The sequence below is a fragment of the Choloepus didactylus genome, chromosome 14, assembly GCF_015220235.1.
Source record: "Choloepus didactylus isolate mChoDid1 chromosome 14, mChoDid1.pri, whole genome shotgun sequence".
Lineage (NCBI taxonomy): Eukaryota > Metazoa > Chordata > Mammalia > Pilosa > Megalonychidae > Choloepus > Choloepus didactylus.
In genome coordinates, this window is record NC_051320.1 from 96241170 (window position 1) to 96258808 (window position 17639).

Here is a 17639-nt window from a genome sequence, read left to right on the forward strand (position 1 = left end):
GCCACCGCCCGGCGTGAGTAAGCCCTCGGTCATGGCAGGTCCCACCCAACAGGAACCCAGCACCGGGGGAGGGGCAGGTGTGGGGAGGGTGTGCAGAGGGGGGACACCAGCTCTAGGGTCTGGGGACAGCTGGGCCTGGCAGCCAGTGGGGACCAGGAATAACGGTGATGAGATGACAGTTCCCACGCATGTGCCGCGCGGCATCAGGGCTGGGGGGCAAGCCAGGCCCCCGCCACCCAGCAGCTACAGCCAGCCCTTGGTTCGGCTCCAGGCCCTCCTGGCAGCCCCCACCCTACCCACCCAAAATCTCCTGGAGTCATGGGTCCCCCATGGTGTCCTCTCTTCTCCTGGAGCACGGGGCTCCAGTGCCGGCCTTGGGGTACCCTGCTGCACACTCCACGTCCTCATCGGTGTAATGGGGATGTAAGTGACTTTCCAGCCACACACCCAGGCCCCTCTCCACCGGGCGCTGCACCTTGGGGGACAGAATACTCGGCCTGGAGCCAAGCTGGGGTGCCCTGGTCACTGCCACCCCGCACCCCCTACCCTCCTGCTCCCATCAACAGAGGCCACTGGTCACCCCACACATGCAGACAGGGGGCACACCTGGGGCTCAGATTCCAGCCCCTTGAAAAGCATCTCATCTGCTCTAGGGGTGGTGGCCAAGTGCAAGGGCCAGCCTGGGGCTGGAGGACACCACATGCCCAGAGGCCCTGTCCCCTCCCAGGTCCTCCCCCGTAGTCTGGAAAGGGCTCATGGAGCTTAGACACTTAGCGGGAGGCACGTGGGAAGCAGTCTTGGAGTCCAGCTCGGAGAAGGTGATCGGAGGCCTCGGCTGGCCCTGGAGGGGAGGACAGAGGGCTCCGGGCATGGCGAGACCTGGCCTTGGCCCGGGCGTGGGTCACCACAGCCTCTGGTCTTGCATTTCCCATCCATACATGGAGGCGGGAGCCCGGTGGTCCTCGGGGGCAGCAGGCGGGATCTGCCGAGAGCATTCCTGGAGCCGGGGGACTTTGGAAAGATTGGGGCAATGTCCATGGGGGCAAGCACAGGGGCTCTAGAAGAGCCATTGCCACCTCCAGCGGCTGTGTGCCAACCCCCCAGCACTGGGCAGCCTCTCCTCTGGGATTGCGCCGGTTATCAAAGCACTCGCTCCCGGGGAAAACCCCCTGTGGCTGCCTCGGCGGGGCACCTACAGGGACACGCACCCCTCCCTCCATTCATAAAACGTCTCCTGCCATTTCCTCTCCGTCCTTGTTCGTCCGCCTCAGTGGCGGGAGGGGGAATACGGCCTTAGGTTGTTCTTTAGCCCTGGAGCTAAAATGCTCTCTTTCTGAAGAACCCCTTCTGGGGGCAAAATGGCCCAGGCAAGAAGCTCCCGGCCACCTCTCTGAGTATTCAATACACATAACTGCCCCAGGGAAGGCCAATAATTGGCACTCGGGCCACCCCACCCCACCGGAGACCAGGCCAGACACTGCTAATCAACCGCAGCACCACGGCCTTGAATCTCAGTGCAGGACCCCGGGCAGCCATCACCCATCGATCAGGATGACACTGATTGGCCACCCGCACACAGCAGGTGTCTGGGCCGACCCTGCCCGGCTCGAGGAGGGTCCTCTGAACCCTGGTCGGCCCAGTCGTGGCCTCTTGCCCCCTTGCAGAGTCTCACCGACTAAGCCTCAGGCCCGTTAGCCAGGGCCTGCGGGAGGGCGCGGGCACCGAGGCCCTGGGGGGCCAGGCCCTTGGAGCTCTTGTGCATGGTGACCGCGTCGCCGCTGCTGGGCTCGCACTCGGCCCCGCGCCGGCGGAAGAGGCTGCGGACGGTGGCCTGGAAGCCGCTGGTGACGAAGCAGTAGACGATGGGGTCCATGCAGCTGTTGAGGCTGCTGAGCGTCACGGCCACGTGGTAGGCCACAAGGCTCCCGGGGCGCGGCACGTCGGGCCACAGCGCCACGGCCACCTGGCGGGCGTGGAAGGGCGTGAAGCAGACGAGGAAGATGACGAGCACGGTGAGCAGCAGCTGCACGGCCCGGACCCGGCGCTGGCGGCCCTGGTGCAGCAGGCCTGGCCGCGACAGGGCACACACGATGCGGCCCGTGAACACGCTGATGACCAGCAGTGGCAGCAGGAACTCGAGGACGGTCAGCGCGAAGATGCGGCAGCAGGGCCTGCCGCCGGCCGCCACTCCCAGCACGGACAGGGTCACGGCGCCGGCCGCCAGCCACACGAGGGTGCACACGGCCCGGGCACAGGCGGGCTGGCGCCAGCGGTGGGCGCCATCGGGCCGCACGATGGCCAGGTAGCGGTCCACGCAGATGCAGGTGAGGAAGAGGATGGAGCAGTTCATGTTGAGGAAGTAGCCGAAGACGTGCGGGAAGGCACAGCGCAGGCAGCCGCGCGTGCCGTAGAAGACCGCGAAGCGGGTGGGCAGGGACAGGCCCACCAGCAGGTCCGTCACGGCCAGGTTGATGGTGTAGATGACCGACGGCGTCTTGGCCCGGGTGCGGCAGCAGAAGACGTAAAGAGCCAGCCCGTTGAGCACCAGCCCCACCAGGAAGATGGCGCCGTGCACCGCCATCAGCGCCAGCCACAGGCCTGGGAAGCCCACGTGCAGCTCCTCGTCCAGCAGGGCAAACAGGTGGAACAGGGGCATCTCGGGCACACTGGTGTTGGCCCATGCTGCTGCCGTGGCGTTGGGAGCCGCCATGGCCGAGGGCCCTGCCGGACACATGGAAGTTTCGACGGCGGCCAGCGTGGTGCGTCCAGGGCCTGGAAAGAGGGACACGGACGGGGGTTACTGGAGGCCCAGCCGTGAGGATCGGGTCCACCTGGCTCGTGGTCTCCCCACAGGCCCCGGACACCTCCCCCTCCAGGCCTTTGCTGGGGCTGCTCCTGCGGCCTGCAAGGCCTGCCCCGAGCTCACACCAGCAGAAAGGGCTTTTGGAGTCAGGCGTGGTTCGAACCTCAGCCCTGGCAGTGGATTGTTGAGAAAGCGCTAACTTTTCTGAGCCTGTTTCCTTACCCGTACAAAGGTGGCAAAAACACCTGCAGGACTGTCCTCAGGACTGAGCGGGAAAACAGAGGTAACAGGCTGGGGCGCAGGTAAGACAATGCGGCCCACGTGTGGGGGTGTTTAAAGCCCCGCCTCCGACTTGAATTCTGGCTTCTCTATTTGATTGCTGTGTGATCCCAGGCAAGTCACTTACCCTCTCTGTGCCTTCATTTCCTAATAGATACAACTGGGATCACGGAGCTGCTAGGAGGTTTAGTTGAGTCCATCCATGCAAAGGGCACAGCGGCCCCAGCGTGTGGTTAGTGCCCCGCTAACAGTTCTGCTCAGACGGAGGCTGGCACACAGTGGGTGGCGTGAGGGGGAGCATTGGGAAGCTCCCCCCAGCCCCCTACACCCACCCTCCCAGCCCCCATCCTCCAGGCCACCCAGCTGCACTTGCCTCCTCCCAGACCGGCACCAGCTCAGCGCTCTGGGGCCTCGTGAAGGGGTACCCCAGGGTCTCCCTCACCGGTCCCCCACCCCAACTGCAGAGAAGGATCCGGAGGCCCGCGCTGGGTGGCTCGCGGGGGCTGGGGTCTGAACCAGGCCCCAGCAGCAGACAGGCCGGGTGTGAGTCAAATAAACACTGCGCTTCCCTTCCCGGACTCGGGCGGGGGAGCGGGGGGGTGCCGGGGGGCTGGGGGGGGCGCCCACTCTGTTTATGTTCCCACCAGGCGTGTTTAACTCGGCCGTGATTTATCCCTTTATTTATAAACGAAGGGTTAACTGGCCCCCAGCCCCCACCCCTGGCCGGGCTGATCCTCCAAATAAGGACATTTTTGGCTTTTTCGGGAGAAAGGAGAGGCCTTTGGGGAGAAGCAGGGCGGGGGACGGGCACGCGGGGACATTCCGGTGCACGGTGCCCCCTCCCCCACCTGCAGGGGGCGGGAAGACCCCCACCCACTCCCGACGCCACTCCGGGCAGCCGAGAAGAAGGAAGCATCTGCCTGAACCGACAGGACCCCTGCCCGCTCCCCCCGGACGGCTGCGTGTCTGCAGACAGACTTCCACCCCGGGAAATGGAGACGCTGCTCCTGCCTCGGGGTCTGGGGCACCAGGGCGGGCACAGCAGAGTCCTCACTGGCCAAGGGTGGGGTTTCGGTGCAGCCCAGGCAGGCTCCATAGGGTCAGCACCTGCCCCTCTGCTCCCCACCCGGGGGGGGGGGTCTCTGCTTCCCAAAGGTGCTGGGAGGGCTCGCCCACCGCAAGCCCACGCTGACCCAGGCCTCTGCTCGCTGGTCCCGGGGGGGGGGGTCTCAGGGTGGGGCTCATCCGGCACCCCAGCCCCTAACCAGCAGGCACTGGACGTGCCCATGGCTCCATCCACCCTCCAGCACAGGTGGGCTCGGGGGCACAGGGCACAGGTGGGGCATGGAGTGGAGGCCAGGAGCTGGGGCAGGGGGCTGGGGGCCTCGTCCCAGGAGGCCCCGGGACAGGGATGGGTGCCAGCCACAGTGGCCCTGCCCTGACAGGAACAAAAAGGAGGCCCGGACATGGCACTGGAAGGAAGGGTCCAAGGAGGCACGCAGAGCTGGCCCGGGGACAGGATCTCCAGACAAATTGTTTCTTGATCCCCTTCTACGTGCTGGCCAGTGCTGGCCAGTGTTTTCCCATTTGTCGGCGGAGGCTCGCATTAGTGTCACAATCAGAGTCAGATTATAAGGGTCACAGAACATTTCCCCTGGGAGATATTACCAGGGTGACGCCAGCCCTGTGGCTCCTGCCCTCCCGGCGAATCCCTAGGGACTGCCTTGCACGCTGGCGGCTATGTGCTTACAGTGCGCCGGCCCCCTGCCCACCCCTGGGGGTCCAGGCCAGGCAGAACTGGCAGGATGGCCCACAGGCCAGGCAGGTGAGGAGTGGTACACAGCAAAGCACAGGCGGGTTCTCAGCTCTAACAGTCGGACCTCAAAACTGAGCCCCGATCTCGGACTCACCCTGCTCACGCGCTGAGTCCCAGATACTCAATGAGCCTTGATCCCTGTCACACTCCAAGACTTGATCCTAATCACACGCTGAGCTCTGACTCCAGTCACTGACTGAGCCCCGATCCCCATCACCTGCTTAGCCCTCAACCTGGTGAGTCCTGGCTCTAGTCACAGACTGAGCCCTGCTCCCCATCACACACTGAGGCCTCAACCTGGTCTTACCCAGAGCCCTGATTCCCATCACATATTGAGTCTTGACCCTGGTCACTGACTGAGCCCTGATCCCCATCAAACACTGAGGCCTCAACCTGGTCTCACTCAGAACCCTGATTCCCATCACACACTGAGCTCTAAACCTAGTCATACTTGGGACACTGATCCCCATCGCACATTGAGCCTTGACCTTGATCACCACCTGAGCCCTGATCCCCATCATATGCTAAGCCCTGATCCCAATTACACGCTGAGCCCTGTTCTTGGTCACAGACGGTCCTCACCTTGAATTTCCTCCAAGCGCCCATCTCTTTCCCTTTTCTCTCTGCCGAGTCTGGCTGTATCTGTCTCTATATAATAAACCCCCTGCCATCCCACCAGTTACCCTAAACCCCAGCACACACACCCATTTGCTGCCTAACTTCTCACAGTGACTAACTCACTGATTTAAATATCAAGCAGCCCCAGGCTGGGTCCACCCCTCATGATCCCTTTGTTTTGAAGGAGGAGGACCTCAAATGGTGGGACTCCAGCATGCCTGGCCGTGGAGGTGGCTTCCTGGGGAGGGTGGCCTGGTGACCACCTCAACTCCACCACACATGGGTCCTCCCCTCTCTGAGACACTCAGTGCAGTGACAGGCCAGGAGCATTGGGGCTGGGCAGGCCCTTCTCTCCCTGCACCCCAGCTGGGGACCTCAAGAAGAACATTCCTTCTCTGGGCCTCAGTTTCCCCATCAGTCCCCGTGCCTCACTGCTGCTCTGGTGTTGCCCATCCCTCCCCATCCCCAGAATCTGCTTCTGTCCAGGGTGTGCCCTTCTGGCGGGCAGGCTGGCCCCTCAGCAGAGGGACGCCCACCCCACCCTTGTGTCCCTAGTGACCCCATATCCCTGCCCATCCTCCAGTCTCTGTGTCCTCTCCCCCTTGCCTCCACCGTGGCCTCCTTCCTGCTCATCCCCAGGACACTCAGTGTCCAGTCCTAGGGCCCTGTCCTTACTGTGCCCCTCCCAGTGCCAGCCAGGGCTGGGCTTTGTCCGGGCTCCCCACGGGAAGATGGGGTTCAGGCTGATGGCACGGTGGGCGACGGCAGGAAGCGGGGAGGCGTTTGAACAGTAACATGCACCACGTTACCACCGCCAACCGTCTCGGTGAATGGAGGGCAATGGGGTGGCCTTGGGCAGCCTCCACTCACCCCCAGGGACCCTTGGATTTGCTAATAGCCCTCTCTGGGCCTCAGTTTCCTTGCCGGTAAATGATGTCACCACAGAGCCTTCCTCCTGCAGTTTCTGGGAAGGCTCATGGGTTTGGTTCACGGGAAGAGGTGGTCGTGGCTTAGCTGCCCAAGCTCCGGGACCCCCAAGTTTGCAGCCAGGAAACCCAGCTCTACCAGGGGATGGTGGGTCAGAGGAGAGCCCCCAGCGGGTCCTCGGTCCCGAGGGAAGGGCAGGTGGGCACCCAGGCTGGCGGCCCCTCCCCAGCGGGCGGGCATGGCAGCACCCCTCTGCATGCCACACTCCCACTCGGCCTCTAAATATAGCCTGGAATGAGGGGAAAGTGGCAAGCCTCGGGGAAAGGAGGAAAGTTTTGCTTCTCCGTGAGGACAGCCGGTCTGAGGGGGGAGTGGGTCCAAGGCTGGCAGAGCAGCCAGAGACCTGGGTTCGAGTCCTGCTCTGCCATTCCCTCGCGCTGGGAGCGCAGCCGGGTCTGTGGGCCTCGCTCTCCTCACCTGTTAAATGGGCACTAGTGCCTTTCACAGCCTGAGGAGGGAGGCACAGCCCTGCCCTGGGAGCCTGGTCTGAGGAGGGAGGCATCTGGGAGAGATGATCCACTCTCTTCTCCCTTTTTGCAGCCTGGAGCCAGCTGGCCGGAGCCCAGTGGGCAGGGGCCAGGGCCACGACCCTGCAGTGCCCAGCGCCGTGCTGGCAATTGCTCCAGGGCACTTCCTGGGCCAGACACTGAGGGCAGAGCAGAGGGGACTCGGGCCTGCTCTCCAGGGACACAAAGCCTGGGTGGCCTGGCTCGAGCCTCAGTTTACTCACTGGTAAATGGGCTGAAGGAGAACCTACCTCTGAGGGCTACCGGGCGGAGGTGTTGCCAAGGACAGGGTGGGCGCAGGAAGGACGGGAAGTTTCATGAAGCGTGTGTGGGGGGGTGGGCAGGGGTTGAGTTCTGCCTGGGTGGGGCCTCTGAGGAGGGTCTCAAAAGGATTAGTGTGGGAGGGGCTGGGGGGCAGGGGAAAGGGGGCAGGTGGGAGGAGGCGGACCCCATCAGAGAATGGCTGAAGACGGTGGCCGCAGGATGGACTTTGTACACCCCCAGCCCCCCAAGGGGAGAGGCCCAGTCCTGGGCGAGACTGAACAGCTGTGTGGGAGGGGAGGAGGTGGGGACCCCAAACTGAGCACCCCTATCGACCCCTCCTGTCTGCCTTCCTCTCCGCCCTGGCTTGGCTGCCTCGCTTCCCTCCCTGCCTCTCTCTCCCTCCCCGGCTCCCCTCCCACCTGTCTGAAAGAAATGAGGTGTCACAGAGGAAGTGACCTCCTCCACCCTGCCCAGACCCTGCCAGGGCCCTCCCGAGGCCTCGGTCTCCCCATCTTTACAATGGGCAGAGTCCGGCTCTCGAGTGCTCCTGCGATGCCCCAGCCTGGGAAAAACCTCTGGGACGCCTTTGGGGCATGTGTCTCTGGAGCTCCAGGCACAAACTCTGGAGACTGCTCTACAGGGGACTTCCGGGGAGTGGGGCAGAGAGAGGATGGGGAAATCCAGGGGCTGGGGTCCCGGGCAAGACCCAGGCCCAGTGCTTCCCAGGCTCCTGGGCAGGCCAGCCGGCCTCCCCCTGTCATTCGTGGGCTAAAGTCCCTTTAGCCTTGGCCCTGCTCTGGGTTCCTGCTACACTGGACCGGCTGCCCGCTGGGCTGTAAGGACCCATCAGTGGTGGCCTTAGGCCCCAGCACAGCTGTTCAGCCCCACTCCGGGACTTTGGCTGGCAGCTCTGTCCAATCCGGTCAGATGTGAGTCTCAAGCTGCTGACAGCCATATTCCACAAGGAGAAGCCCCCTGAGAGAGCGGGACCAAGTAAAGAGGGTGTGATTCAAACACCTGGACCCAGCCCTGCCTGAAGTCAGCTCAGTCCCAGACTTGTTGGTTATATGAAGCCAGTATCTCCCTCTTTGGCCTAAGTCACTTGGAGTTGAGCTCCTATCACTTGCAGCTAAAATAAACCTGACCACTCACTCTTACTCACTGACCAGCTCACCTTGGGTCAGATGCTTCTTCCTTCAGAGAGCCCTCCCTGATTGTCTCAAGTGGATTTGCTGCCTCTTCTGGGCTGTCACAGCACCCCCAGCTCTGTCATTGCCTGGCAACTCGTCAGGTGTTCTCACTGGCCTGTGAATTCTTAGAAAGGAGGGGCCTGCACAGCAATGTTCAGGAAACGCCAAGCAAGGGGGTGAAGGAATGCATGAAAGCCCAGCTTGTACTCCTCTGAGGACAGGGAGCTCACCACCTATCAGGTTAGCACATTGCATTGCAGAACTGCTCTGAAAGTGAGGACGGTCCTTCTATATTGTGGCCCAAATTGGCTCTCCCTGTCCCCAAGCCACAGTCCGTGGTCTCTGTGGCATGGCTCAGGACATGCCTGCTCCCTCCGCCCCCTCCCCTTAGGGGTCCTGGCAGGGAGGAGGAGGCAGGGAGGTGCCTCCCGATTGCACCTGTGAGCAGCTTGGGGCGGGTGCCCTGGATTTCACAGGAGAGGACGCAGGGACAGGGAGGGTCAGCTCCCAGCAGGTCCCTGGCTGAGCTGACCCTAAACTCCATGCTTTCCCACTTTGCGAAGGCTCCCGGGTGTTCCCATGGGGCCTCACCCTCGCTGAGGCCGCCTAGGATTCATCCTGTCCTCCTCCCGCCAACCTCCAGGCCCAGCCCTCCGTTCTCCGGGTGAGGAGCCCGAGGAGCAGGGCGCCGTGGGGTGCGGCCGAGGTCACACTGAGCAGGGGGGGTCCAGCTCGGACCCAGGCTGGCTCCCGGGGCCAGGGTGCACTGGGGCCTGGAGGAAGGGGGCTTGGGGGCCTGCCTGTGAGACCCCCTGCCCACCCTCCGTCCAATCACCCCCCATGTTTCCGCTAGGGGACCTGAGTCCTGGCTCCAGGACGAACCCCTCCCCGAATGGTGGGCAATGACGGGGGGAAGCACAGGGCCCACGGGTGAGTGTCCAAGGAGGGAGTCAGTGACTTGTGGGGGTGGAAGCAGGGAAGGCTTCCTGGAGGAGGCACCTGGGTGAACAAGAGTGGAGGCCCGGGCTGAGCAGCCAGGGCGGCCATGGTGCTGAGCCTTGGGATCTGGCCTCGCAGGGCCTTGAACGCTGCTGGGGGAGTCTGGACCAAAACCAGCTTGCCAGGGAGGACAGCTTCTGGCCAGAGGTGACCCCGTCAGCCTCCCTCCCAGGCTCCCAGTGCTGCTCACTGCCCGCTCGGCCCCAGGGTGAGGGCTCCTAACCCCGGGGCGGGGGTAGGGGTGTCCCTGGCCTCTCTGAACCTCCGTCTCTTCTCCTGTGAGGTGGGGCTGTGAGGTGGCTCTTGCAATCAGCCCTGGCAGGGAGTGGGTGGGGGGTGCAGGGGCAGGGCTCCTCCCTGGGAGGCATCAGGCCAGGGCTCCCGGGCAGGGCTGGGGTGCCCCCTCCCCAGGCTCTTGCCTCTCTCCGTCTGACCCCCCCACAGATGGACCCAGCTGCCGGCCCCGAGCACTCCATGCAGGTTCCAGCCTCCATGCCATCGCATGAGCTGTTCCCCCCACCCGGGACCCCTTCCCCACTCCCTCTCTCTCTCCCTTCCCACCCACAGGACTTTGCTCTGGCATCACCTCCTCCAGGAAGCCTTCCATTCCCTCCCTGGGCTGGCTGGGTGCCTCTCCCTGGTGCTTCCCCCGAGTGCCCTGCACTCCTCCACCCTGGGAAGCTGCATTTTCTGAGTATGCCTCCCCCATCGGACTGTGAGCATCGGGAGGGTGGGGACTGGTGGCCTGGTTGGGGTCTGGGGGCTCCCACCGGTTCCCTCAGAATCCAGAACAGCCCCAGGCAGAGAAGTGGCAGAATGGATGTCCTGTTGAAACCTGCCAGCCGAGACCCCTTTTCCTCACCCTGGCGTCCAATGTCCTCCCCACCCGGCCCGGCCCCTGCCCTAGCCCACCCTGGGTCCTGCGGTGGGCCTGGAATTGGTTCCTAGGTCCCAGCTCCACTCCTCACTCTTTACCAGCCCTCCCAGGCAAGTGGGACCAACACCTCCTCCAGGAAGCCCACCCCAGTTGCCCTGGCTGCAGTGTCCATGCTTGTCCCCTCATCACTGCCCTTGGACTCATCAACAGTCTTCAAACCCAGGCTCTGGGCCCAAGCCTGGCTGCACCACCCACCACCAGGAGACCCCAGGAAGTTATCCTGTCTCTCAGCGCCTCTGTGTCCTTGCCTATGTTATAGGGAATCACACTTGTTGAACAAATGAATGACAAAATGAATGAATGAAATCAGGCAGATGGATTAAGCGAGAAACACCCGTGGGTACGCATACAGGCAAGGCACAGAGAAGGTGCATACTAAGAGCACTGCGGGCTCAGGGTTTCCCACCTGAATGGGCCCTGCCTGACATGTGGGGAGAGGCCCCGGGCCAGGAGGGTGCCCAGTGCAGGACTTCTCAGAGCCTTCAGGGGCCCATGCCCTGGACTCTCCCAGAGGTGGAGAAAATGAGCATCTTTTCTCCAAGTTGTTGGACCCTGTCCCCTCTCCTGGGCTGGAGCTTGGTGGAAAACACTTTGGGAAGTGCTGGCCTAGGGGCACGCAGCCTCTGGTAGAACTGGAAGGTTCCCAGATTTTGAAACGTGCTCCCAGGGAGTTGGCCCAGGGTTGGGTCTGTGGCCGCTGCAGCGTCCCCCACCCGGTGGGGTCTCAGCCTCAAGGACGTGTCATGTCTCAGCCTCCCTCTTGCTCTAGCTGATGGCCACTGACGCTGTTGGGGGCCTCTGCCCTCTCCCTCCACCCACAGCTCGCGGGGCCCCTGCTGGGCAGAGGACAAGACCCCCGAGGCTCAGGATGATGCACCTGGCCAGGGGTCCCAGAGAGCAGGTGGAGGGAGGGGACCCACCTTCTTTCCAACCGGGGCGCCCTGAGCATCTGCCGGGGCCAAGCATTGCCACGGCAATCCCGGGGTTTACAGATGAGGAAACAGAGGCCCAGAGAGGGGCTGAAGGTCACACAGCACAGAATCAGTGGGGTCGTGATTCGAACCCAGGTCTCTCTGGTTTCAAACCCAGATGAGGTCCTGCCCCTGGCTCCCAGGCCCAGGCAGGAGGTGGGGAGAGGGGAGTGGGGAGCAGGGAGGGAGGGCCCGGGCGCTCCATATGTCTAGAATTCTTGGGGCGCAGGAGTCCCCATGTGTGTCTGGGTGTGCTGGGGTCATGTCCCCGATGGGGTGACCCTTGTGGCCTCTCAAAGCCAAAATAACCATTATGGGGGAACTTATCTGCTTGTTTATTTTTACGATTATTCTTGGGTTCGTGGCATCTGTTTTAGAATGTCGCCTGCTGTTTCTGGCAGCTGAGCCTCTGCTCCTTCCACCCACCCTCTGGGAGGGGCCAGACTTGCCCCGGGTCCCCTGGCGTGTCCCCGGTGGCCCTGGCCCGAATCTCGGGCCCTCTGCTGACCCCGTCTCAGCTCCGGAAGTGGGGTCTGGCGGGTGTGGGTCAAGTGCTTTCGAGAAGGGCTCGGGCCTGGGAGGCTCCGTCCGGCCTAACTGCCACGGGTCCCACCATCCGAGTCCCTTCAGCCGAGACCCCCTTGCCCAGAAAGCCAATGCCCACCCCAAGCCCCCATCGACCCAGACTCTCCGGGGACTCCACTGCCTAGTACCTCTCACAGTCAGAGCCACAGCCTCCTGAACCCCCAACCTCCCAGTGCCCTGGACACCCCGCCACAGGGGACAGGGGCTGTAATCGCCGCAATCTGCCAATGCCATCCCTCACACGGTCTCACATTCCTCCCAGGACCCCCCCAAGACAGGCATGGACAGCCCCATTTTGCCTGCGAGGAAACTGAGGTAGAGAGGTTGGGGTATGTGCTGGAGGTCCCCCAGCCCGGGGTGGTGGAGCTGGGGTCTGAATTCTGCCTGTCTTGCCATCTCCCGGCACCCTGGGCCTGGTGGGCACCCAGCGTGCGGCCCCTGAGCATGTACGTGGCCCTGCTGTGCAGAGAGGGAACCAGAGGCCCGGGGGGGCCCAGGGGAGCAGGCAGGACCACACGCTTGGAAGGGTCAGAGCCCGACTTGAATCCCAGTGCTGCAGAGGGCCCTCAGGCAGACACAGCCCACCTTAGGAGGGGTGGGTGGGTGGTGGGCGAGGGAGAGGCTGGGGTGGGTCAGCGGCCACGGGCAGAGCACAGCACAGCACGTGCCAAGGCCCTGAAGCGGGAACGAGCTCCGTGTGTCCAGGGCACGGGGAGAGGCTGCTGATGGAGGACGGAGCAGGACCAGGCTGGAGGGTGGCAGGGGTGTGGAGGTGGCCTAGGATGTGGGGAGGGCTTTGGCTTGACCCGTTTTGAGGGGGAGCCCTGTCACACTCAAGACGATCAGAAAGAGCAGAAGTCGGGCATCGTTCAGGCTCCATGCTGCCTCCTCTGGGAGGCCCTCCTTGAACATCTGGCTCGCTGCTCCCCTCACCACGCTCCAGTCTCTCCAGCCGCGTCCCACCGCCCACTTGCTCTCCTGTTCGTTGTGCTTCCTCGCTGGACTAAGGCCCAGGCAGGCGCCGGCCCCCTCAGGGCTGGGCGGAGGAGCTGCTGAACAAACCAACAAATGCTTGAAAAAGCCCCTCTGGCTTCTTGAAGCATCAGTTTCCCCATCTGTACAGTGGGCACGCTGGTGCCCGCCTGCTCTCACCAGTCACTGCAGAGACCACCCTGCACGCTCCCGGGAGGTGTTTGGACACCTGACCTCCCACCCCCTCAGGGCCTTTGCTCCCTGTGGCCCAGAGGGGGCGGTGACCCCCTGGAGGGGGGGGGGTAGGAGCTCTCGGGACCCTCTGGCTGCCAGTGACTGGACAGTGGGGAAAGAACAGGGGACAAGTGGGCAGGTCCAGCAGCCTGTCCTCGGGCCATGAGCTGCGGCCGCCACCCCTTCCGTTCCCAGTCCTGTCTGAAGCTGTCCAGCTGCTCAGTGTCTGCCCTGCCCAGCCGCCCTGGCCCCCAGCCAGTTCCCAACCCGCCGCCCCCTGGGGACCCTGCTGCCTTCTCACAGGGCCACCACGGCCTCACCATCACTGCCCAGGGAGAACCAGCAGGCAGCAGGGCCAGTTCCGTGAGCCACCGAGGGGCCAGGCGAACTGGCCCACCAGGGCCTCAGTTTCCCCACCCTGAAGTGACAGCAGGAGGGGCAGGGCTGGACCGAAGTCCTGAGCAGTGGGGTGTTGGATCTGCCCTCCGCAGGGTGAGTACCAGCTCAGAGACTGTCCCCGCAACTCCCTCAACCCCCAGCACGACCCTGGACCGGGGGGCTGCGGTGGCCAAGTCCCCCAGCCTGCCTAGTGCCTCTGGGGTCCCCCAAACCCTCCCCTGGCCCAGCCCCTGGGGCTACCCCACTGCCTTGACAGGTGGGAAAAATCATCTCCAACTTTGGGCACCCAGCACATGCCACTGCAGGTCTATTTGAATGAACGAACAAATGAATGAACGAATGAATGAAATCCAGGGAAGGGGTCCAGCAGGACAGGTAGGGCTCTGGCCCCTCAAGCTCTGAGGTGACCTTGAGAGCTCTCCCTGGCCCCTCATGCAGCCTGGCCAGCCAGCCACCCCAGCCTTCCCCTCGGGGGTGTCGGTTTGCTCATCTGTACAATGGGTCCTGCCGAGCTCCTGAGCTCTGGCCCCGGCTCTGGTGCAGTCCCTTGAACCCTCTCTCCTCCCGACCCGACGGGGAAGCGAGGATTCCCCCGCACCCACCAGCTCTGGGGGCCCCCTGCCTGGCGGGGGAGGGGGAGAGGGCGCCCCGGCGGTCTCCCGCGGGGGGACTCACCGCACCTCCGTCGGCGCGGGCTGGAGCGGGCTGGCAGCTCCCCGAACCGCTCTGCCCAGCGCCCCGTCGCCGGCTGCCTGGGGCCTGACGTCAGGCCCCGCTCTCCCGCGCCCCTTTTGGGCAAAGGCGGTGGGGCCGGGGGCGGGGCGGGGCGGGGCGGTGGGCGGTCCCGGGGGCGGTTCGCGGGGGCGGGGCGGGCTGGCTCTTTCCCGCCCCCGACGGCCCAGAGCAGCCGGGGCCCCCCGTACCGAGGCGGGGAGGGTCCCCACGGGCGCCGGCGTCCCCACGCCACCCTGAGACGGAGGAAACTGAGGCACCGAGGGGCAGAGCCAGAGTGACCTCCCCCAGGGGGCGGGGGCGGGGCCGCGGCCGCCAGTCCCGGGCTCTGTGCCCCAGGCCGTCGAGGAGGCCGCGGGGCCGGGAGAGCGTGGGGGGCCTGGCGGGAGCAGTGCGGGAGGTGGGGCCCACGCGGGCCGGGCTTCCCGCCGGGGAGGGGCGGATGCGTGGAGGGGGGCGCGTGCCCCCGCGGCTGCCCAGCAGGCCCCACGCAGGTCGGGGCTCCCGGATTGCTCTCGGGATTTGCGTGTGTGCCGGTGACAGAGGCCCTGCACCGCGGACAGTGCCCACGTGTGTGTCGTGTGGCACATGACTGTGCCCCTGGGGTGGCTCCACAGGGCTCCCCGTGTGTCTGGGTGTGTTCATGGGCCCACGTGTGGCCTCTGTGTACATGAGCAGCTCCTGGAGGTACAGGCAATCCGGTGGGGTGGGGTGGGGCAGCCGGGCAGAACACCCAGACGGACGCCCAGCAGGTCGGGGCTGCGTGGCTGGGGCCGGGCCAGTATTCCAGGGTCAGGCCAGTTACCACCACACTTCCGGCCTCTGGGCTGCCGTCCCCTCTGCCGCTCCCCCTTGCCTTTCCGTCCCACTCCCCTACTCGTTCATGTCTTTTCATCACCCACAGCCCATTCACTAAGCCGGGGCGCTTGGCTGGACCCTGGGGCCAGCCAAGATGGCCTAGGCAAGGCCCCCGGGCTCTGAGGGCTCAGTCTGGTGAGCAACAAGGGGGCGATGCAGCCCACCACAAGAGCAGGGGAGGGAGGGTGGTCAGGGAGGGCTCCATGGAGGGGGCAACACAGCACTGGGGCCGAGCACTGTGTAACTGCACATGCAAAGGCTGAGGGGTCAGCAGCAGGGCCTGTGTAGGAGCAAAGAGCAGGGGACAAGTGGTGGAGCTGGGGAGCGAGATGGGGGTGTCCACACTACATGTTCACATGTTAGCAAGCCCTGTGGGCACTTGATCCCAGGGGCAATGAGGAGCCATTGAAGGTTCTGGGAGAGGATGGTCCCATCACTCTGAAGCTTCCCACTAGTGCAGGGCTGAGTCCATGAGCTACCATTGTCTCTTTAGAACACTGTCCTCTCTGTCCAGTTCAGGGGAAAATGAGGCCCAGAGAGGTGCAGGGACCACCCAGACCCCTGCCCCCAGGCCCTGCCCCCAGGGATTTTGCTGGTTGGTGGAGGATGGGAGGGAGTGTGGGTTTAATAGCCTTTCTGTGTGGGGGTGGCTTGGCTGTGGGCAGGTCAGGAGGGCCAGCCAGCCGAGGCTCAAATTTTATGAGCTGGTGATGGCAGCTGAGTCACGGGCCAGGCCTCTTGCCCATCTCCAAGGGCCCCGAGGCTCCAGCCTGTGTGCTCAGGCTCGTTCCCAAGAAATCTCGGGTAGGGCCTGGGGAAAGGGTGACAGCAGCCCCCAGGACCTCTTCTCCCTGGGGGTTCCCATCCCCAGGGCAGGGTGTGTGGCTGGGGTCAGAGGTCAGATGGTGTCCAGGCCAGGGTCCAGAGGTCAGATGGTGTCCAGGCCCCTTTCAGGATGTAGGGTGCTCCATCAGCACTGCCCAGGTCCCTGGGGGCAGGGGTCTCCAGGGTCACAGAAGAGCCCTTGGGGCCTGTTCTGGTTTGCTTTGCTAATACTGCCATTTTGCAAAACACCAGAAATGGATTGGCTTTTATAAAGGGGGTTTATTTGGTTGCAAAGTTACAGTCTGGAGGCCATAAAGTGTCCAAGCTAAGGCATCAGCAGTAGGGTACCTTCACTGGAGAAAGGCCATTGGTGTCCCGAAAACCTCTGTTAGCTGGGAAGGCACGTGGCTGGCGTCTGCTTGCTCCCAGTTTGCGTTTCAAAATGGCTTTCTCCAAAGTGTCAGCATCAACCTCCAACAGCCGTCTTCAAAATATCTGTCCAGGCTGCAGCACAACGTCTGGCCTGTGTGGCTCTCTTTTAAAGTACTTCAGTAATTAAATCAAGACCCAAGCTAAATGGGTGAGGCCACAGGTCCATGGAAACAATCCTATCAACAGGTTACGTCCTAATCAAGGTGTTACTAATCACATCTCCATGGAAACAATCAAAAGCTTCCAACCTATAGCTAGAAGTAAATACCTGAAACTACCAAACTCCAACCCAGCAGTCTGGACTCCTGAAGACAATTATATAATAATGTAGATTACAAGGGGTGACAGTGTGATTGTGAAGACCTTGTGGATCACACCCCCTTTATCTAGTGTATGGATGAGTGGAGGAATGGGGACAAAAACTAAAGGACAAATGGGGTGGGATGGGGGGATGATTTGGGTGTTTTTTTTCACTTTTATTTTTTATTCTTGTTCTGGTTCTTTCTGATGTAAGGAAAATGTTCAGAGATAGATTGTGGTGATGAACGCATAACTATGTTATCATACTGTGGACAGTGGATTGTATATCATGGATGATTGTATGGTGTGTGAATGTATTTCAATAAACTGAATTTAATTAAAAAAAAAAAAAAACTAGCATTGCCCAATATAAAGGATGGTAAAATCCATGCTAAAAATTAAAAAAAAAAAAAAAAAAAAAAGTAGAATAAAGAATCAGACAGTACCACCAATGTAAAAAAAAAAAAAAAGCTTCCAACCTAAGCAACTCTAATACGCCTGCCCCCACAAGAATGCATCAACGAACATGGTGTTTTGAGGGACATAACACATCCAAACCAGCACAGGGCCCTGCCCACTGGGCATCGGGCAACCCAACGTCCTTCCCCAAGGGAACTGAAGGGTGAACAGCAGCACACCCGTGGTCTTCCCATGCCTGCCACTCATGTGGCTGGCCGGGCTGCCTTGGCAGGATATGATCTGGGGGGCCTGGTGGACCCCACAGCTCCTGCCCCTCCCTTCCACTGCCTTGGCTTTGACTTTGAGGCCTGATTCTGTCAACCGGGGTCCCAGCACCGGGCCTGAGAGCCTAGGGCCCCAGGAGGACAGGATCTGATGATCTGGGACCCTCTGGCTGTCCCACTTGGTAACTGAGACATTTGGTAACTATATTCAGGACTAATAAGCTTCCCTGATTCAGGGCCAATCCCAGC

At 62.6% G+C, this 17639-nt stretch overlaps 1 protein-coding gene across 1 annotated transcript; it reads right to left on the minus strand.

Moving 5' to 3' along the window:
* Positions 1-313: 313 nt before the first annotated feature.
* GPR20 (G protein-coupled receptor 20) lies at positions 314-14248 on the minus strand. The gene is made up of 2 exons (XM_037803160.1): positions 14241-14248; positions 314-2772 (listed from the first exon to the last, which is right to left on the minus strand). The coding sequence occupies exon 2, from the start codon at positions 2732-2734 to the stop codon at positions 1676-1678; it is 1059 nt and encodes a 352-aa protein (XP_037659088.1). The 5' UTR covers positions 2735-2772; positions 14241-14248; the 3' UTR covers positions 314-1675.
* Between the last annotated feature and the right edge of the window lie 3391 nt (positions 14249-17639).

What these genes read in the sequence shown, in the direction of transcription:
- GPR20 (XM_037803160.1), bottom strand. Translation starts at nt 2,734, where the DNA reads ATGTGTCCGGCAGGGCCCTCGGCCATGGCGGCTCCCAACGCCACGGCA.